General features: G+C 39.4%; 1 protein-coding gene across 2 annotated transcripts; it reads right to left on the bottom strand.

Moving 5' to 3' along the window:
- Positions 1-1989: 1989 nt before the first annotated feature.
- On the bottom strand, positions 1990-22019 carry LOC142035540 (scaffold attachment factor B1-like). Of its 2 annotated transcripts, XM_075037654.1 has the most exons (21): positions 21715-22019; positions 20046-20133; positions 18802-18866; positions 18510-18716; positions 17268-17330; positions 16664-16691; positions 15259-15757; positions 14775-14824; positions 11618-11718; positions 9729-9878; positions 9557-9633; positions 8495-8634; positions 8061-8152; positions 7561-7667; positions 6096-6389; positions 5661-5798; positions 5134-5176; positions 3658-3779; positions 2808-2920; positions 2631-2682; positions 1990-2356 (listed from the first exon to the last, which is right to left on the bottom strand). In XM_075037654.1, exons 1-21 carry the CDS (start codon positions 21901-21903, stop codon positions 2227-2229), a joined length of 2748 nt encoding a protein of 915 aa, XP_074893755.1. In that variant the 5' UTR covers positions 21904-22019; the 3' UTR covers positions 1990-2226. The 2 variants fall into 2 exon arrangements, with proteins under 2 accessions (XP_074893755.1, XP_074893756.1); XM_075037655.1 differs by lacking the exons at positions 18802-18866; positions 20046-20133; positions 21715-22019 and adding an exon at positions 18244-18359 and having other exon boundaries at positions 18510-18637.
- Between the last annotated feature and the right edge of the window lie 60 nt (positions 22020-22079).

The following is a 22079-nucleotide window of genomic DNA, read 5'->3' as shown; positions in this document are numbered from 1 at the left end:
GCAAAAACCAAACCAAACCCAAACCAAACCCAAACCAAACCAAAAAAACCCACAACCCCAAAACCAGAATTTGTCCGATCATTTCCGTGCATTGGATTTAATAAAGACTGGACAGATATCACAGCCACTGACTCGGGTGTCAAGGTTTGAGTGATTGGCTGCTACCGTTATCAGAAACATGCATGTAGTTGGTGCGGAATTAGCAGGAAATGCAGTTCAGTTAAAAACCCGGTGGGAAAAAAGCCTTCTCTTAAAGTATGATGTTCAGATGCAGTAAACATCATAATGAGATAATAGAGGCTCCAGTTTGATTGGTTGGTTGTTGTTCCCCCCTACCCGGGTGGTCAAAAAGGTTCTTTTGTTAGAGTAACTGTCTGCCCAGATGATAAAATACCTTTTGAGTCAATCTTTAGGTTGTTGATGCAATGGTCTGGGTCATAGACACAACTTTCTTGACTTCTCTAAACTTCTTAAGTAGCAGACCAGCAGATAGCACTGTTCCTCATGCTTATAAATGACTGTGTGGTGTTGTAAATAGAGCCTGCCCTGGCTGGAGGGGAAATCTCATAATCCCTTTTGGGATGCTACGTACCTGCTGAGGACAAGAAAAGATGCTCTCCTTAAAGCTACAAAGGGACAGGTCAGTTGTGCTAGAGCGTCACATTTCCATGCAATTCCTGCAGAGAAGTCCAGATACAGTAATAGGGATAGCCATAAGTTACATCTAGTGGGAGTGATTCACTTGTCCTCATGGTTAATGGTCAATGATCTGAATTGGGAAGGACAAAGCAGAGCAAGTCTGGGATATCACCACTCTTTTCTTTCTCTGTATCAGAGGTGATCATTTAAAGGATTAAAAGCAAGGAGGCACTGGATTCTAGCCAGACCCACAGAATTATTACAGTTAGTTGCTACTACGTGTAGCAGTCTGGAAATCTTTCTGTTTGCAGCCCTAGTTTGTGCTCTTGAACAAATGACTTAAGTCTTTCTGGGCCTTAGCTTCACCATTAAAACAAAAACTAACTTTCACACTGAGGTTGATGTCAATGTGATCCAGACAGCCTCAGGCAACTCCCCACTGCAATCAAAGAAGCTTTTTAGAATTTAGATGGTTTGTCCACAGGGATCCTCCTCCAGTTTGGCAAGTCTCAACCCTGATGAAAAAGACCTGTAGAGTTTCACTTTCTGTAACAATGCAGGCTGTAGGAAATGAATGAAAAAAAAAGAAAAATCTTCGGGTAACTGAGAAAAAAACATCTCTGAAGATAGAAATAAACCAGTGACCTACTAATGAAAGTAACAGGATTTTTTCCTCTTGGCATCACAAAAGCCATCTTTGGTGAGAAACGCTAAGGCCATGTTGCTCCAGAGATGACTGCACAAAGACTAATTATAAGTGACAGATCAATTGCACCAATCTTCATCATGTTAGTTCTCAACACATTCTTAAAATGATGCTGAAGCACAGCCAATGGCTGTTTCTAATCTACTTAAGGAAATTATGGATTGCTAGGTAAAACTACTGGCCTGAAATTGGTGGAGCTATCAGAAGCTAAACAAAAATTATTTTGACTTGCACTTGAAACTCATTCTTTTGCAAGTACCTGTGCATTTTCTCTTACAGAAGCTGTGCTGGTAACTGAGTATGTAGACTTTTTCAGAAAGCCAAGAGTATTATTACATGAGACAAGATGAAAAAAATTCTTCACCACAGGTCCTACAGGATCCCAACTTAATTTTGCAGTGGTAGGGTGTTCAGACTTCAATAACTGCAATCTACTAACATTCTCTCATGCTGGCATGTATGCTAGTTGATTTTGACACATCTAAAGTAACACAGTATTTAGTGTATTTCTGGGAGCTGTGTGCTACTGAAAGTGCGAAGGAACACCTGTAAGGCATTTTGATACTTCACCTTTGAAAGAAAGTTACATGGTTTAACATACAGTTGAATATATTAGTTTTCCAGGGACTGCTGAAACAAAGCAATTAACTGTAAACTGGCTTTTATTTATGGAAAATGGAATGCTTCATTAACAAACATTTTAAATGGGATATGAACAACACATTACAAAACAAATGAGTTCACGTTGGATTGAGTGACATAATATGGCAGCAGCTTAAAAAAAAAATTACGCTTACAGTAGCCCATAAGTTACAATTAATGGTAACCCTGGGTAACAGATTAATTTCAGTTGCCACCTTGCATTAAAAATTAAAACACATTCAGTAGCGACGGTTGAAACGAGGATCATTAGGTCTGTTTGCTCTCTCCTGGCCAGCAAATCCTTCTCCTTGCATTCCTCCTCCATGCATCATCTGACTTTGGTTGCCACCTTGCATGAAACCTCCACGCCTAGAAAGTGATTCAGATATTTTAATTTTCTCCTGTGACTCTGGTAGTCACGTTGATATAATGGGTATTCTTTTAAAACTTTTTGCGTGATTTTTCAGTCTTCAATAAGATGCAGTACATAAAACCCATGGCAATATTTTATTATTCCTTGACATTTAAATAACAAATCAGATATCTAACTGATGCCCCCATAAAATATGTCTTTGGCCAATTTAAACCGAAGAAATGCCCCTTGAAAGGGAAATAAACACTTTGCTCTTTTTAAAGTTCTTACCCTGACATGCCTCCACGATGCATCACATGGCCAGGTCTGCCTCTACCTCCACCTAAAAAAGTTAAAATGCTTCCTTTATATCCAAAGTAATAGTTTTACTTCATCTCCAAGGATAATAATGCCTGTATTTTCTGTTTTATGTAGCACAACTAATGAGCTGTTGTGCCAGAAGCATACCTTGCCATCTCTCATGATCCCGTCCTATCATTCCTCCATCCACACTGCTCTGCCATGAACGATCTTGATGTCCTTCAAACTTTCGACCATGATCTCCCCAGTCACGTCCATCCCTGCAGAAGTATGAAATTCATACCTTCTCACATTAGCCAGAGCACACAAAATAGATTCAAGTAAAACAACTAAGTCACAAACTAACTCAAATGCTTTACCAAGGCACATGCAAATCTTGTACTGCTATCTGTTAAGTCAAATCTCAGTAATAAGTCTTCTGTTCAATCCAACTAACATGGCAAATAAGAAAATAGGATTTCTTAATCTGGTTTATGCTACATTGATGTCCCAGTTTACTCCAAACATCCTAGCTTGTTGTTTTGACCAGTCAATTTATTTTTGGTGTTTTCGGTACGCTTGCTTATTCACAGGACTTATCAAAACAAACAAAAAAATCCCTCAAAACACACCCCCCACACCCCCCAATCTGTAAGCATTTTATTGTTTTCCTTTCAAAGGACTGACAGGATGGTGCTTCCAACAACTACAAACTGGGAAAGAACCACTACCCTGAAAATACCAAGCTTTGATAGTAATGCTAGGTAAAATTAATTGAAAACATGAAGACTTTCAGATGTGAAGTTATTAAAAAAAAAAAAATCATGCCAAAATGCCTGTTTTGATGCACAAGGCAAGCTGAAAGAGCTACTCATTTGTAGTCCATCCAACAGAGAACAGACTTGGGGTGAAAGCTAGATAAAAAAGAATGGTACTTCCAAAAGCTGTGTCCCACTTTGACATATGGAAATATTCCTTAGATGCACAAGAAAAAGTAATTTCAGTTAAGTATACTAACCGTGACTGTGGGGGTATCCCTCTACTTTCACTCATTCTTCTGTCAGATCCATAGCTACCCCAGCTTTCCCGAGAGTCTCGTGAATGACGGTCTGGTCCTCCATGGCGCTCATCTGGATAATGCTAAAAGGCAAAGAATACTTACAGGACTGCCCAAACCAGACTCTTTCATTGTTTAAAGTTGGTCTCCTGCAATTACTCAATCTCAGAATCATTTAGGATGGATGGGACCTCCTGAGATCATCTAGTTCCACCCCCCCCCCCGCTCAAGTAGGGTCAGCCAGGGCAGGCTGTCCAGAACAGTCTCCCATTGGGTTTTGAGTATCTTCACAGCTGGAGACTTCACAACTTCCCCATGCAATCTGTTCCAGTGTTTGACCACCTTCACAGTTTAAAAAAAAAAAAAAAGTGATTTAAAGGTGATTTGATTTGTCTTCAGATGGAATTTCATGTGTTTCAGTGGGCACTACTGAGTAGAGCCTGGCTCCATCTTCTCCATACCCTCCCTCTTGTGAGGTATTAATGAGGTATTAATGCACATTGATAAGATAACCCCTGAGCCTTCTCCTCCAGGCTGAACAGTTCCAGCTCTCAGCCTCTCCTCATACAAAAGATGCTCAAGGCCCTTAATCATCTTTGTGGCCCTAGGCTACACTTACTGCAGTAAGCTCTTATCTTTCCTGTACTGGGGAGCCCAGCAGTGGACACAGTACGCCAGATGAGTGCCGAGTAAAGAGGACGGACCACCTCCCTGGACCTTCTGGCAACACTCTTCCTGATGCAGATGCTACTGACCTTCTTTACCAGGAGGGTGCAGTGCTGACTCACGGTCAGCTTGTTGTCCAACACGACTCCAAGGTCCTTCTCTGCAAAACTGCTTTTCATCTGGTTGGTCCCAAGCATGTACTGCTGCACAGGGTTATTCCTCCCCAGGAGCAGGACTTTGCATTTCCCGGTGTTGAACTTAATGATATTCCTCTCTGCCCAATTCTCCAGCCTATCCAGGTCCCTCTGAGTCTCACAGCTTAGCCATCAGTAAAGGGCACTTGAGGATTCCGTGACTCCACAAAATTAATCTCTCACTGCTTGAGTGTGCCCTGAAGGTCTTTCCCCCAGCCCTCAAAAACGGAAACATCTCTACTAGTTTTTGCTGTTATTTCCATGCAACCTCACAGAGTGAATTTTATGCATACTTTGTACCTTTGTCTTTTCTACACCATCTTTTGGAATACTCTACCTTTTTGACACAATTCACTTGTTTTGTTTGATTTGTATCAGAATAACTATGTCTAACTTTTATAATAAGTCTTTGAAGTAAATTTCATCTTATTAAAGAAAACAAGATAATCTGGTTATCAAGACATATTTTGGGAGATACCATTTAATTCTTAACTACTGAAATTTAATCTGACACACACTATAGAAAACCAGGTTATAAGAAGTTAAGATGTTTCTGTAGCTTTATAAAGCAACTCACTTGTCCATCCCGATCTCCCATCATTGTCCTCGATCCATCTCTCCTACAAGCAGACAATTAAAATCAGACTGTGGTAGTAAAACATACAGCAGTCTATAAAAATCCATCTACATAACAACATGGATGAAAAATCCTGTGCCAACATTACCTACAAAAGGTACAAACAGCTGAAACATATGGAAACCATCACACATTTTGGATTCCTGGAAAACCCAGTTAGTCCTAAGGTATAAACCAGGATATTCTCATTAAGATGCTAGATGCCTACAATATTATTTAGAAATTTTTCATAATCTTACAAATGTGTGAAAGAGCATTGCAAGCAGACACTGAACAAGCCTGCCAGAAGGTTTAACTCATGGCACAGTACAGATGTCTTCATGGTTATGTAAGAAAAAGTCCACAGCCACTAAGACACACTTAAACCAAACACACAGTGAAGGCAGGAAAATGTGACATTAAATACATTTTTGTCTTTCAATTTCAGTGTACTGCCACAGCAACACACATGGAGGTAAGACACCAACCTGTCTATTGAATGGTCTTGATAACGGCCACGATCCCTGTGATCAAAGTCATGGAAGCGATCCTGGCGACTGAAATCTGAATGGTACCTATCATTCATTGCCATTCGTTTTGCCTCTGGCCAGTATGGATCATCTCTCCTGAAACAAAGAACGTACTCATTTTAGTACGTAATAGTCAAGATAATTGCTTTTGATATTGTTCCTTCCTTCCAAACTGTGCAAACCAGAAGAAGGGTAATTAAGTTCAAAAGGGAATAGAAAAACCTCAGAGAGGATAGTTTGACGGGCTATTAAACATAATAATCTCAATGCAATCAACAACTGCTGATTAATGGAAGTTGAGAGCATACGGGTAGCTTTTTACAGCACAGGCTGATGGGACAGAACCTGGCAGCAACATTTTCCACTTGCATCATTTGTATTTGCTGGTTTTACCTGCCATCTATGTCGTATGGTCTTCTCATTGCAGACCGACGTTCTTGCTCATAGCGCAGTTGCTCATGCTGGCGTCGCAGCTCTTCTCTTTCTCGCTGAATGCGATCTTGTTCTCTTCTCCTTTCGTGCTCTATGTGCATTCGTTCTCTTTCCAGTCTTTCTCTTTCCATCCGTTCTCGTTCAAGACGCTGCCTTTCAATTTCTAGTCTCTCACGAGCAATCTCAAGCCTCTCCCTTTCTTCCCGTTCCCGGATAGTCTGCAGGTGCTGCTGTCTCTCCCGACGCTCACGTGTGCTATTTTAACAGAAAAATCCCAAAAGGTTACAGATCTAATACTTCAACAAATAAAGGAAGTTAAAAAGGAAGAAAAAAAACCTGAAAAGGTAGTATTAAAAGTTAAAACCACAGTGACCACAAACTTGAATCAGCTGCTTGAAATTATACTGGGGGGTGTGTGGGAGGGAGGGCACAGAGGGAAGACACTCAGCGTATACATGAATTACTTGTATCTAGAGACTGATCATATTACTCCCACAAATCCCATCTGTGGGGGAAAATAGTCCTATGTGGTCAGGAGAATTTGAATCCAAATGCCCCAAGCTCATTCCTTCTACTCAAATAAAACATACATCTCTGAAGAAGCCAGAACAGTATCCTGGATAATATGACTCCACTAAGGCTCAGAAATCTACCTATGACAGAGAAACCTTTTCCTCTCCAGTAAGAATGATGAAAGCATTTTCCCCCTGTCCAATTCAACTTACTTTAGGTAACTAATAAAGTTTTGTAATGTGTGGAAAATGTTTTAACATGGAATTCAGATCACAGTTTTAGCAAGGAATTTGAAAGATGGCCACTACCACCTTTATCCTGTGTTAAACATCATGAAAACAGAAATAAAACCCCACCAAAAATAATTAAATACCTAACTTAGGTTCTTAACTAAAAAGATACAATGTGGAAACTTTGAAAGGCTGCAGGAAAATCCCCCAACTTCTCTATAGACACAATGTACTTAAATACAAAAATATTAATCTTGTTTTGTTTCAAACACTATGGAGACTTTGAATGCTCTAAAAAAAAGACATTTATTCTGAGAAAGACAGCTTTTCTCCTGGTCTTTCCTTCCCTGTTTATTTGAGTGTGGCAAGTTTAAAATTATCATTTCACCTCTACTATAATGCATGCTTAGCTAAAGAGAGCAGCATACTTAATCTAAACCACAAAATGGAGCAAGAACAAAAAACAAACTGCAATTTTTTTTCCCCAAACACATTTTCAAGCTTAGTATTAACAGAGTCAATAATTGGAGCTTTCCCAATTCAATACACATGTGACCCACAAACATATAACAAATGACAAGTAAAAAACAAATCAAACCCCACTTTATCTCTTAGTTATTTGAATAAAAGTGTATTCATTCTAGAAAAAAATAGATTTCAAACAATTTCACTGTTGCTCTTACCGGCGCTGCTCTGCCTCCCTCATTTTTCGCTGTGCTTTAATTTTGTCAAATGGCACAATGCCTTGTCTCTCTCTGCTCTCTGATTTGCGATCCTGGCTCTTAATGCTCTGTATTTAATATTGAAGCAGAGACACTTAATGGAGTACATTTATAAAAGGACAACTACCACAAACAATACATTTCCATTCATACATATCATGTCTCAAAGCTTTGTCCCGCATTTTTAAAAAAAGCTGTTCTTTTTCTAATGTTACAGACACACCATATATTAACAGAGTAATACTTGCCTTCCTACTTATGTTTGGCAGGATTTAATTGCTGAACATGGTATCAGCCATATGAAAGGTATTTTACTAATTAAGATCTAAATGCATGTTATAGAAACTCTAATTGGACAAATTGGTAAGACAAGTGTGGATTACATGTAGCTTGGCAGGATTCAGTATTTGTTTCTAATGAAAACCAACACATAATGTTTCCCATGCAGAAACATTACTTACTCTGTCTTTTGATGCAGTTGATGTTTTCACACTAATTACAGGTTCTCCTTTAGATTTATCCATTACTACCGTTCTCTCTGTTCCTTTACTTGCTAAATACATCAGGGGTTGAGGGGAAAGAGATGGAAAAAACAATCAAACTACATAACCCACACCACTCATCGCTATGCCATATGTTCTCTAAAATGCGAAAATGTGCATTTAACCCTCTCTCCAAAAATCATTTTTTCACTACACCTATTCCAAGCGCTTCTGTTAAGGATGACCCAATGTCAAATACCCTCCCCGCCGCCTCTTTATACCTTCTGGATTTCCAACTAAGAACCAGAAATAATTCTAGAACATTGGCAGTTCTTTGGAAAGAACTACCTATAATTAATTATTCATACTTCACCATATCTTTTACTTTATGAAAAAAAGAATAGCCAAATTACCCGACTTAATAGTTTTAGGTTGATCTGATGAACCAGACTTCAGTTCATCTTTATCTTTTTTTTCCTTTTCATCTTTGTCTTCTGCCTTTTTAGGATCATCTTTTTGGTCAGATTTCTCATCCCTTTTAACACTGCCAGGTCTATAGATAGATATTGATATAGGTTAGACTAGTACAGAATAAGAGAAAAGAAACACAGTAACAAAGTAGAATTCTGATGTGATAAGAGAGTAATAATTAGATTTCCAAAGATTTCCTTCTACAACTTCCTACACCATAAAATAAGACAATTGGACCATGCTGTGCAGTTGTCATAAAAACTTGCCTGCGATTCAGATACCTCAACTGGAGACAAAAGGAAAAATTCACACCACCATGTGCTTAAAGCCCACAAAGTTTCTTATACAACATGACAATTATGAAGTGCCAATGTGAACCATTTTTGTTGGGCAACTAGGTGAGATAAAGGCAAAAACTTCTCAGCAAATAGCATTTAATAGAAGTTACACCTCAAGAAGATAATTAAAGCAAAGGACTTAGTGTCTTATTCACTGTCTTAGTGTCTTTTTCAGCTACTTTCAGTAATGCTAGAGAGAAAAAGCATACTGCTGAAGAGGAACATGTTCTGGAAACAAGATCTTGGACAACTGATCTTTAACTGTTTGTGACCACAACTACCTGAGAAAGACTTATTACTATGAGAAAAAAATTTAACAAGGAGACAGTGACATACTGATGAAAATTCTCGAATAGTCTTTCCTATAGATTTATGACATGAAAGCACCACAATCTTCACTAAAACCCAAACATAGCTAAATTAAAAGGTATGCTTGAAAATGCAATTTTCCAATGCCTACCTTAAAGCACATAACAGAAGTGTGTTAAGTTAGGCACTGAACATCAACAGAAATTTACCTTGTAGTAAAAGTTGGAAAAATGCATCCATCACTCTTTTTGAATGTTTGTCACAGAAATTCTTACTGTGACTTTGTTTTTCCTGACAAATCAACACAGACTGAAGAACAGCAAAACACCTTTGCACAGAGAATTTTTACAACAGTACCTCTCACTGACTGTTTCTTTCTTTGCTTCGTTCTCTTTTTTTTCACTTGGCTTCTTCCCAGCAGGTTCATTTTTTGCCTGAAATATATTTTGCACATCATCAGCTGAGAATGTGGTCTTGATCACTTGTACAATCTGATGGTAATGGGATATCTTTGAGGATCAGTACTCACTTTTTCTACAGAAATTATTTTCCCATGTAACTCTGTTTTGTGGAGGTGAGTAATACACTTTGTTGCTTCCTCAGCTGTAGACATCGTAACAAAGCCGTAACAGCGAGCACCAGGACTGCGAGCATTGGTGACCACTTTTGCACCTACCACCTTTCCAAAATAAAGGTATTACACTCACTGTAACAAGTGCCCACCATATAACAGCAAGAAGTACAAGCTCCATTTCTACTCTGTTTTATTCCTGTCCATCATCATTCAGGAAATTTCTATTTTTAAGAGACGGACAAATACAAAACAAGCATTGCTTGGAGCCAATCATGCTTCTGTTGCCAATGCAACGCTGCAAAAGCTGCATCAATAGATGGGAGCCAAAGACTGAATTCTGTTCTGAAGAAAGCCCATTTTATAAAAAAAAAAAAAAAAAAAAAAAAAAAAAAGTGCTAACTTTACATCATCATTTTGCTTAAGTATAAAGGAGTAAAAACCTAATAAAAAATTGTAAGCAAATTTCCACCCAAATGCTAGCTCAACCGCCAAGTCCCATCTCCCCTCGAAAAAATGTTTTCATGTCATTGCTAAGAGGCAGACCCACAATGTTATCTACAATCTTGTTTAAGAAACAGGAAGTTTCCCTCAAAAGTATAACTTGAAAAAGCCCACATAAAACACCTGTTTTCATAAATGGTGCTTACTTATGCTCGTATATTCAATACAGTTCACTTTCTATTACAGAAATCAATCATATTTCACAGAGGTGTTATATTTTAAAGTACAGCTGAATAAAGAACATATTTTTGAGTATTGATTTATTGCAGATGTACATTTACTTCTAGAAGTTTGCCTCTGCTAATACTGCAAAGAAAATAACAGTAATTTTATTTAAATGACTAAACGTTACCATGGTGTCTAAGTAGAGGCAAATACTAGGTTGGCTGTTGCCTATTTTTTAATTACATTTAAAATTTTGTGGCACATCTCTATGATCAACATTTCAGGTCACCAGATGGAATTCTGAACAAATAAATGGAAGAAAAGTATTGCGTTTTTATTGCTACGAGGAACGTTAAAAAGGTTTTGTTTACTAGTCTCATGACACTCAAAGCTGCTACGCTTAATCCATTTTTGCCACCTATTGTAAAGTCACATTTAAGTTCCAGAGTATTTTCATTAGTTAAACATTCAATAGCAGATTGCTAGCACATACAGTTTTCTTTTACTACAATCTGCTGACAGTCATCTTTAAATAGGCTTCAAAGGTTTGACAAAAATCCTTACTGAGGTCTCTGACATCAGCCTTCTATTAAACTAGCTCGTTCAATTTCCCGACAGGGAGATTTAACTTGCCATTTTGTCTATCATTAATAACAGCTGCAGGACCTGGCCCCCGCTCCCCCCAAACCAACCCCCAAAACCCCCCACCAAAAGTACCCAAACAAGTGCTTTAAAGCAATTGCTAACTCTAGACAAAAATAAAATTTCAGGTACCAAAGCAATTCTTAAGATATTCCCCAATAATTATGTTTCAACATTTACTGCATGTTTTACTTAGTCCTAAGGAAGTCTTCAATAAGCACTGTTAAATTCACTGTTGACTGAATTTCCAATGGGTGAAGATACTATTACTACAGCACAGGAGACAAAAGTATACGTAAACAGTCATTGACTGTTTCAAATAAAGGAATGTAAATGGAATTTTATATTTGTTTGGAAGTGAGCAACAGAATAAAAAAGCAGTCATTCAGTGTGTACTTTGGCAATTTTTTCCTTGATATCCCACAATATTTTTGATAATTTGATTCCTTTCACTGGTATTTTCAGTGACAGGAGCTTAAGAAGTCTTGTTAAGACAGTTTCAAGTGGAAAAAAACCAAACCAAACCAAACCCTTACCTTCCCATATTTGCTAAACAGATTCTTCAAATCTGTAGCTCTGGTAGTGGAAGCCAGTCCACTCACCCAAAAGTTTCTACCAGAACCGCTAGCAGTGCGACCTAATTAGGAAAACAAAACCAAAACATACCCAAAATCCTAATTATTTCAACAACTACTTCTGAATTAAAAAGCAGCAGTTCCACAAATCTTTTATTTTTTTAAATCATAGAGCAAATGAAATGCAATGCGTAACATTCTCCCTGCCATGATTCACATTCCTGAAGGCAAGTAGTATTACAAGTCCAAAAACTTTAAGATGGAACTACAAGCTTTGATACATACAACAGAAGCATGTTATGTCATTCTTCAAGAAAGAAACTGGACTAGGGCATCTCTGAAGTAAGTGTGGCTCTTGAGATGTGCCTGGATAGATCCCACTAACTGCACTTACAGGAGAAGACAGAAGATCTGCTAGAGTTCCAGGAACTGTGTTAGCACCCATGTATGCTCATGTCTTGCCCTCCTTATCTCCTCAACTCCAAAGGAATGAGGATGGGATGCAGATTAACTGTACCTCTCAAAGGAAAGACATTCACCATAAAAAAAGCAAGAAAATTTCTCTCCTATTTCTGTCCATACAGATTCCACAGTTAGGGATATGAAGCCTGTGACTTCAGTTACAGGAGTTAGAAAAGACCTAGCTTTCTTTAACTATGAAAGAACTAGAGAACACCCATCCAATTTGGCATCTAAACTAGAAAGATAATTTTATAAATGCTTATGTACTTGTAAAGTCTGAAAACACAAAGTCTAGTGTTTAAAAAGTGTTTGAGCTGAACTCCAAGTTTTAGTGTTTGCATTTCAACACGAAGCACTTAAGCTGATACAGTGTTTACAGTCTCCTTTGAAATGTCCTTACAGTCCTTTTATCAGTCTTGGTAGTGTCCAGTTCCAAGGCTTCAATGAATGGAGTGAAGCAGGTTTCAGTCCAGCTACCTGCTTCCAAACCATCTGCCTTTTTTTTTTTTTTTTTTTGGTGATGTATGGAATTTCTCAGAACTGCTTTCATCGAGGGGAGACATTTCTTCCAGAACCTTTCTAAAATGCTATATTATTTGAGTGTCTTTCCATCTCCTACTTCCAGATATTTTTTGTCATTGTCTCAAACATGAGCTTAGCACTGAGAACATTATTGTTAATATTTACACAAGTTCCCTAGGGAAGCATGCAATCATTTGTGCCAATCTCTTTAAAAAAACAGAGGTCTTTTGTATATAGCGGACTAAGTCTACACCTGTCATCTTCTAGTCTCAAGAACTGCATTGACAAAGGTATGTCATGTGCAAACACATGGGAGATATATTGTCTTGGTGTTTCAAAAAGCTGAGCCATAGGCTTTGATGCTTTTACTCCACACACTTCCTCTACAATTTTAAAATGGCCACCTGCAGTTACACTGGCACCAGCATCCTGGAGAAAGAGAAATATGAGCACTTTCTTCTTTCTTCTATTTTACCGTCGATTTTTTAGATTATTTAAACTACATTAATATCCTTTTTGAATAAGCTTTGATCAGTCTTAACATCTCCAGTTTTTGCTCTCCCGTAAGACTTAAAAGAGGTGCTCCTGCAATGGTACTGCACTTTCAAGATAAAGACAGACTGGTACTATAAAATCTTCTCTAACTTAGAAACTAGAACGATATGGGTATTGGGAGCCAACCCTCAACACTGGAGACATCTTTCAGCTACGCATAAATCAACTGCCAAGTCTAGACTTATGAGCTCATAAATGTATTTTTCTACACTTATTAATACAGCCCTCATAATGAATGCATGGAACATGGAAAACTCCTTGTCCTAAATAAAATCCTTTCATACAGGTGTGGAAACAGCAACATATGAGTCCGAACTGACTTGTATGTAGTTCTGTACCTTTTTTCTGGGTCAACCGCTTTGCTCTGTATGCAGAGAAAGTTACATAATGAAGTGGCTACCTCTCCCCAGTGCTGCTTTACTAAGCCATAAAATGATTTAAAACAAACGTTATGGAACACAGCACATCCTTTGGAGGAAAGTATGCAGGGGCAAGGTTGTTATCAGACACCCAGGTTCCTGAAGCCTGTTTTGAATGCAAACTTCAAGACGAGTTTTCCCAGTCCACAGAAAAAAATACACTCAAGTCCCTGGGTAAATGACAGCATGCAAAAAACACTCTTTTAAATATTCTGAAATAAGAGAACATTAAGATTACAGACTGTAAACAAGAGGTAAACAGACCCTAATGGAGCTGATGGTGAGGTCCAGTAGCTTGCAGACATGTATAACCCCAGATCTTGGAAAAAGCAGCTGACAATGAGTTCAGTCTGTGTTGTAAAACCCAATTAAACCCTGTCCAGTTGGTAGACAGATCTCATAAGGAGTTTTTTGGCTATTATAGGAATTGCTGGAACTTCCATGCTTACCGTGCTGAACTACCTGCCTGCAGTACGGAAGAAGAATGTTAACAGTCAGTTCTAAATTTTCCGCCCTGGTCAGGCAGAAGAGAATAGAGAGGTGGGGTGAGCTGCAAAGACTCAGCAGCCTGATGCATTCAAAGGAAGAAGTATGATGAAAAAAAGGAGCAGGCACCTGACAGTGTTGATCAAGAAATTCTCATCTTGCTTATGATGCATATTTGCACCATAAATAGGATCTGTGTGGACAAAGATTTAATAATGTCAATCTAATTTGAAGACAATGTTAAGCTGTAAGTTTCTGTGGCATTTAAATACGTGAATACTAGATTCCAAATTACTTCAGCAAAACAGAAGACAGTATGAAGAATCACAAGCATTTAGCAAAGCAAACACAATTGCTAAAAGGCTCTTGACTCACTAACAGCTGTTGGTAAGTGTCTTCAGTGCCATGAAGGACATATTTGCCACGTATTAATGTCTACCTTTGATGATCAAGATACAAACAAAAGGGTGTGACACAGATGTCCTTAGAAAATGCATAAAAGGAAAATAGTTTTTCGGCATAAAGAGATTAAAAAAAAAATCCAGAGAGGTGAATTATTTATGATACTTAACAACTGCACAGATTCCAACGCTTTCTCACTGAACACCCCATTCAGTACAAAACCAAGTTTCTCCAAGCAATCATTAAAGTTCTATTTTTGAAAAGAAACATACCTTTCTCATCCTTTGAGATTATCTTTGTATCTCTGTCCTCCTCAACAGGGCTAAAGACAAAACACCACATTGTTCAAGTCAGAAAGAAAAATCACTAAATATAAATTATGAAAAATGCTAAAATTAAATACCTACCAGAAAATATGTTGCAAATGAAAACACACCTTTGTATACTTGATTTAAGAAATCTGACAAGAAATAATGAAGTCAGATTCTTAAACAGACTTATATTAGGAAGACGTTTACAAGTAAGAGTAATTTAAGAAAACAACCTTTGAAGGTTGAGGAAGGAAAGAAATCAAACCCTCTGTGTTTAAAAAAAAAAATAAAAATATCTGCACATGGAGAAATAAAACAGACTCTTTAGCAATAGGCTACAATTTCATCAGTCTCGGTGGCCAATTGAAGGAAACAGCTTATTCGCATCACTTAAGGACCAATGAAAAAAAGATAGCATCTGGTCTATAACGGAGAAAAAACAAACCTCTTTTTCTGATCACCGCCCTCACTGGTTGAGGACTCTTTAGTAGCAGGGGATTCCTCAGAATTAGCTTTGTCTTCTGTTTTCTTGGCATCTTCTTTGCTACCTTTGGCTTCAGGACCTGCGCCTTTTTCCGCTGTTTCCCCACTAGAGGCTTCCAGGCCTTGGGAGCGTTTGCTACTCTGATCGCTTAGGGTCTCTACTACTAAAGATTCAGAGTCCGGTTTCTCTTCCTCTATTGTCTGTTCACTTGTCTCCCCTTTTGCTACAACTAAACGCTTTGCTTCCTTCCTTGCCATAGCTTGTGCCGATTTGCTGTCCAAATCTAAAGCATCTTCCTCCAACTGAGCGGCAGCAAGAGCGTCCTCTTCCTCCGCTAGCCTCTTGCCTGGCACCACGTTACTTGCTTCCTGTGCATGTGGCCGCTCCGCTTCGGAAGTTTCTTCGTTAAGTAGTTCAGATTTACAAGTTTCCCCCAAAATGTCGAGTATTTTCTCATTTTCTACGGATTTAACAGGAATAGAATGGCACAAGATTTAATCACCAGGGAAATACAGCAATCACAAATGTGGAACTGGCATGGCTGCCACACTAACACCAAGAGAACTTCTAAGCTACACAGAGATTGGAAAACCCTAGTGTACACAGTGTTAAAAGTACTACGCTAACCGCTCTCTGACAAACTACCAAATCAGCCCTAAAATGTTAACAGGGAAGAAAAATGCCCCCACAGATTTAACAAAAACCTTCTGGCTGATCCTTGATATTCTTCATGAAATCGTTCAGCTCTGTTTCTTCTCTAGTTAGCTTCCAGAGTCCGAGATGCTTAACTGAACGTAACAAGGCACTGAGGGTTCAATTTTTAAATTTCTGTGAAATTCTTTTAGCAGACAGTCCAACATGAGAACTGGGCATCTTCTGATGGTGCATGAGTGTGTTTGCAGTCCAGAAAGTGAAAAGTATCTGTATGAAATTTCCATGAAGAAACTCTCTTCTTTCTTCTGTATCCAGTAACAACTAATCTTTACCTTTTAATGCCCTATAATATCTTTTTACTGCTTTCACTGCTCTCTACTTAGTAACAGAGTTAAGGTGTGTGCGATATCACAAGATCTGTTTACAAGTAGAATCTTTAGCTTTTAAACTGTGATTAACTTCTCTAAATCCATTTATGTAGTTTAACAAGTTTTTAAACCATTTCATTTCACTGGAAATATTTCAAAGATGACAAGCATCACTTCACAGATCTGGGGATATGATTGGGTTTCCAATCTCTATGACCCTGCATGATCTGGATTGTCCATCATAAAAATAATGCAAATTATGTTTGTTTGCTTGTTTTTTTAATAGTTAATGGTTTAAAAAGTATTAGTTGAAAAGACAGGAATATGTTTTTCTTTAACAGTACCTGGCTCCAAGTGTAGCTTCTCCATTTTCTGTTTGGGAAAATAAACACAGAATGAGGATTTCATAAAACTTATTTCGTAACACAGAATAATAGCAACCCCCTGCCCAATCCAAAGATTGAAAACTACACAAATTCACCTACTACATTTAGCACTTTTTTTCACCATCCACTGGAACTGAGTATTTTACATAGGTAATTTTTCTGGCACGTTAAAGCCAAATCAAAATATCAGCCACAATTGTGTGTCATGTCTAATTTGGAATGTTAAAGAGACTGATAAAGTAATCTTTGTGTACCATATCATCTGCATAGTTTAAAAAAAACCCCAGCTACTACTTGATATGATCAGCAGGAAAAAGAAGAAATCACCAGTACAAGACCATTTTCATTTGCCACAAAAGTGGAGGAAGTCTTGATAGCTGACTGAAAAGTAGGGAAAAAACATAGGGCATTCTCATCTGACAGACCATATTCTGAGCAAGATCATGTATGTCCTGGATTCTGTTACAATTTCATATTATGGTCATGTTTGCTTTTCTGTAGTATGAGCACAGAGTGAGTACTGGTAATAACAATCTGGAATACAGCTACATTTTCAATTTACCTTCATTTCAATTAAATCAGAAGAAGAGGCATCTAAATTGTTTTCAATTTCATCATAATCTTCCTAAAAGAGTAAAAAAGGAATTATAGCATTTCTTACAAAAAGTAACATTACCTTACAGAGAAATACTGCTGTATTCAATTTTCCCTAGCAATAATATGAGAAATCTTTTCCCGTATTTTTGACAGATCTCAATTGCTACTTCAGATTGTGACCTAAGAATGAGGAGCAACATATAAATATTCTTGATGATTAAATATCTTTCTCCAGTTACCTTTCATTTTAATTTCAACATGACATTGTCTATTTCAAAGTTATTCTTATCTCCTTCCTTAAGAGCTGATGGTAAGACTCAACCAAAGCTCATCAGTTACATGATTCACAACAGCTCTAATTTACAGAACATCAGAAAATTGCCTTTCAGGCCAACTGGATGTTGTCACAGCGACTCTTTTCAGAAGATAAAAGATAAAAAGTTGAGACAGACACCACAGGCCTAAAATAAATAAATGAATAAAAACATAAGGAGGCAAGGAACAATAATATGTTCAGTTTTGGGAGTGAACAGCCTGAAATAAAAAAAAAACCAACCCACAAAGATCCAAGGAAGGATAATATTTGGGGACTGAATGTAACATATAGATTACGGTCTTCATTCAGTAGCAGGAGACTGTGCTGTCTGTAGAAGACATTGCAAATTGCTCTCAAAACTGAGTCGTAAGCCTGGCAATGTCAGAACAGGGCAATACACAATACATAAAGATTTTCTTGTTTTATTAATCTCTATGAGAAAACTGTGCAACACAAATTCTTTAAACCAAAGCATTATTTCTGCAGAAAAGAATTCCAAATTATGTGAGTTGAAAGCATGTTTCTCTCTCTCCATGTATGTAAATACCTAGATGGCTGGGTATATGCATATATACATTTAAACACATATAAATGGGAAGAGAGAACACCAAAACTAATACATTACTCTCAATTCCAGGCTTCTTTCACAGCAACCAGAGATGTTACTGCAAGGTAAAGAAGGCTGTGACCTGTCTGCTGTGAACATTTCAAGCCTCCGACAGGTCCAAGAACATTTACCACCTAAAGAGCAGGACATGAAAGCTGTTAATGTGAAATAGAATGCATATGATATTCATGTCCTATATTCTATTACACTGAAATAACTCATTCATGTGCCCGTATACTTATTAAATAGCTTCTGAAAATTTACAAAGACCTCTATTCACTTACCTCATTTTCTGTTAGCTGATCTGGAAGTTCTTTCATTTCTGCTTCGACATTGTCTTTATTATCTGACAGAGAATCAAGAATATTATCAGGACTATAGTCTTCTCCACAGTCTACAGCACTGCCATTATCTATTTCAGCTTCATCTAACACACTAATATCCATCATATCAATATCTTGCAAGGTATCCAGACTTGCTTCTATATCCTCCTACAGAAAGAAAAAGGGTAGATGTATATTTATTGTGGGTTAAATGGTTCATATTCTTAGTAACAGCAATCATAATTTCACTTACCTGCCCATCTCTAGAGTTTTCTTCTAGTCCATTGTCTTCAACACCTTCTTCTTCTGGTTTTCTTCCTAAATATAGTACCACTGAAGTGAGTTACAGCACTAAATTTCATAACATGTCTACTCTTTGCTGAATTATCTATTCAACACTGAGTTTGTTTCAACAAATAATCATTAAGACCCTGATTTAGAAGTCCAGGTCTGTCTGGATGTAACAGAGGACAATTTGCCACTTGATACAAGCAAACAGCATGAGCGTGAAATAGAAGTAGCACAGCTACATATTTCAATAGCTACGGTCCTCTCATTCCACAACATTTCAATACCTAAAAAGACAACACTGCCTAGGAAGGTGTTCCATTTAAAATAAACACCTTATCATTGTTACAAAAACCCATCCCTCTTACCATTTAAATAATTAAACTGATTTAGAATTAGTCTTCACTTTTAAGATCTTGGAGACACAGTTCATGTTTAGGCATATCTGTCACCAGCAAACTTGTATCACTATTCAAAAACAACTGCTCTTTCTCTATTTTTACCCCGTTATCTTAAAGGAAGCAGCTTAAAAGTAATCAGAAAGTATCTTTTAGGAACTGGTTATGAGCAATTCAAATAAACCACATGTAACATGGCCCACACAATATTTAATGATTTTGAAGCAAAATATACTTAAATCACTAATGAGCTATTTCAGAACAGTTTATTTTCAAAACAAGTTATAAAATGAAATATGACACTAACAAAAGTTAAACACGTTTTGTTATTTGTGCAACAATGGTTCTAATTATTCCCACTATAATTTCTTGCATCTAAAAGTGTATCCCAATGATGATGGAGTTTCAAGGACTTCTATGAAAAAAGGAAAATGTATATAGTTACAGCAAGGCAATTAGTACCCAGGTTGTTGTGGAGCCACCTTAATATAAGTTGGCAGAACTTTCCACAGGAGCTTACGCTGGCTGTAGCTGCTTGCTCTGTACCTGACACAATTCTACACTCATGGTTGCAAGTACAGAAACACCTGCAACTTATGGTCTCATCTACAGGTTTCAAGATTTGCTAACAGAAGTATGGCAAGGTGTCAAATCATCATTTAAACTTGTTATCGCTCACTAACGCAACCAAGTTTTACCGTTTTCCCTAAGGGAAAAAGAAAAAAACCTAATGAAACAAAAGAAATCAACATCATATGCGAAGTTCTAGCTACATGGAAACAAAGGAACTGTATTTGTCTAGACTCCGTACCTTTGATAGTTCTTTTTGGCATTCTCTTGTTGGTCAGTTCTGAGGCCACAGGAATTTCATCAGGATCTCCTCCTTCATCCTCAATGGCCTATCGGAGACAGCAGTATGACATCTATTGTATTGTTTGTTGGTGTGCGTTTGTGCTGGTTTTGGATGGGATAGAGCTAAATTTCTTCACAGTAGCTTATGTGGGGCTATGTTTTGGATTTGTGCTGAGAACAGTGTTGATAACACAGGGATGTGTTAGTTATTGCTAAGCAGTGCTTAGCACTGAGGTCAAGGCCGCTTCTGCTTCTCACACTGCCCCACCAGTGAGCAGGCTGGGGGTGCACAAGTTGGGAGGGGACACAGCTGGGACAGCTGACCCCAAGTGACCAAAGGGATATTCCATACCATGCGATGTCATGCTCAGCAATAAAACTGGCAGGGGTGGAAGTTGGTGGGGCTGCTATTACTTGGGGACTGACTCGGCATCAGTCAGTTGACAGTGAGCAATTGTTTTCTTTTACATCACTCGCTTTTCTTGGGTGTTTTTTTCTTTCTCCTCCTCTCTGTTGTTTTTTTTTCCCCCTTTTTAAAAATTATTAAACTGCCTTTAACTCAATCCACGAGTTTGCTCTCACTTTCACCCTTCCAATTCTCCCCCCTGCACTGGGGGCGGGGGGGGGGGGGGGGGGCAAGTGAGCAGCCACGTGGTGCTTAGCTGCCTACTACAGTCAAACCATGGCAGCATTTTTAAGGATTTGTCAGATGGAAACATTACCGTCTCACCGTAGTTCAGGTCATAAAGCCAGGCAGCCATATCAGCCGTTAGAAACACTGAATAGTATGGTGTTGTAACAACCCCACAACCAAATCAAGCTATAATTGAGAAGCAAAGTTCCCCTCACCTATAAACAAGGCTCCCTGCTCGGCCGATAAGCGTTTTAACTGTATAAAACTGAGAGCGACCGCTACAGGAACTCAAGCGCATCTGACAGTATTTTTTCCTCAACGTGCAGGCCTGTTAGAACCCATAAAAGGGTCAGGACTGACTACGCTGTTCTGGTGTCACGGAAGTCTGTGAAAACACATTCCGGAGAGGTGGGAGATGGAGTCAGGTAAAGCGTGCCCAGAGGAAGCAAGAGAAGAGATACGGGAAAGGAGAGCGCGTGTATATGCTGGGGGAACAGGACAGGAAACCGGGGAAGGACGCGCATACGTGAGGGACAGGGAACGAGGGAAAGACTGGGGCCACCGCGGAGAGAAATCAGAGCAGCGCTCCGAAGGAACGACCACGGTGCGGGCGGCGGTGCGGGTGCCCACAGGCTGGAGCGCGAGCGGGCGACGCGGGTCTCCGCTGGGGGGGTCGGGGCGGTGGCAAGAAGCAGCACAGCGGCGGGGCTGCTGGCAGTCCCCGCAAGGGCAACAGCTCCACAGCAGTGCGTGGAAAGGAGCAAGCCGCTGCTTAAGGACGCTCCACGGGACGCAGCGCTGGAAAGCAGCGGAGGGACACAGCAACCCCGCCGCCGCAGCCCCGCTCGCGCTCCCCTTAAGGCCTCCCTCGGCACAGCAGCTCGGGACTCCGGGCTAGATCCCGAGCGCGCATGCGCCAAGCGCCCTCGGGCCGGGGACAAAGGACCCGGATGACGCCTCCCCCGCCCCCTCTGCCGCCTGGTCCGCGCCTCACCTTCCTCAGCCGCTCCATAAGAACGCTCTTGTTGCCGCCGCTGTCTAGGTTACGGCGCTTGAGCTCGGCCCGCAGGTCGATGACTCGCAGCTCGCTCAGCCGCCGGGTTTCAGGTTCCGAGCCGAGAGCCGCGGCCCCGCCAAGGGATGTGAAGTCCCCCAGCCCGGCCGCTGATTGACTCTCCGCCATCAAGGCCCCTTCGATATTCCGCCTCAAGCCCGAACGCACGGGAGAATAAGGCACAATCAAGCAGCTAACCTTGCGATCGCAGCACAAAATGGTGGGGAGACCAAGACGCGCCGAGGGGGGGGGGGGGGGGAAGCCCGCTCCGCGCAGGCTCGGAGAGGAGGGCGACAACGAGCAAG

The sequence above is a fragment of the Buteo buteo genome, chromosome 10, assembly GCF_964188355.1.
Source record: "Buteo buteo chromosome 10, bButBut1.hap1.1, whole genome shotgun sequence".
NCBI lineage: Eukaryota > Metazoa > Chordata > Aves > Accipitriformes > Accipitridae > Buteo > Buteo buteo.
This window is presented reverse-complemented; position numbering and strand designations above follow the sequence as displayed.

Bases quoted from the DNA above. Each gene is read 5' to 3' on its own strand.
- LOC142035540 (XM_075037654.1), bottom strand. From the start codon at position 21,903: ATGGCGGAGAGTCAATCAGCGGCCGGGCTGGGGGACTTCACATCCCTT. The intron at 20,134-21,714 runs GTGAGGCGCGGA...TGTCTCCGATAG, and splicing joins TTATGGAGCGGCTGAGGAAG to GCCATTGAGGATGAAGGAGG. The intron at 16,692-17,267 runs GTAAATTGAAAA...TTTCCCAAACAG, and splicing joins CTGATTTAATTGAAATGAAG to AAAATGGAGAAGCTACACTT.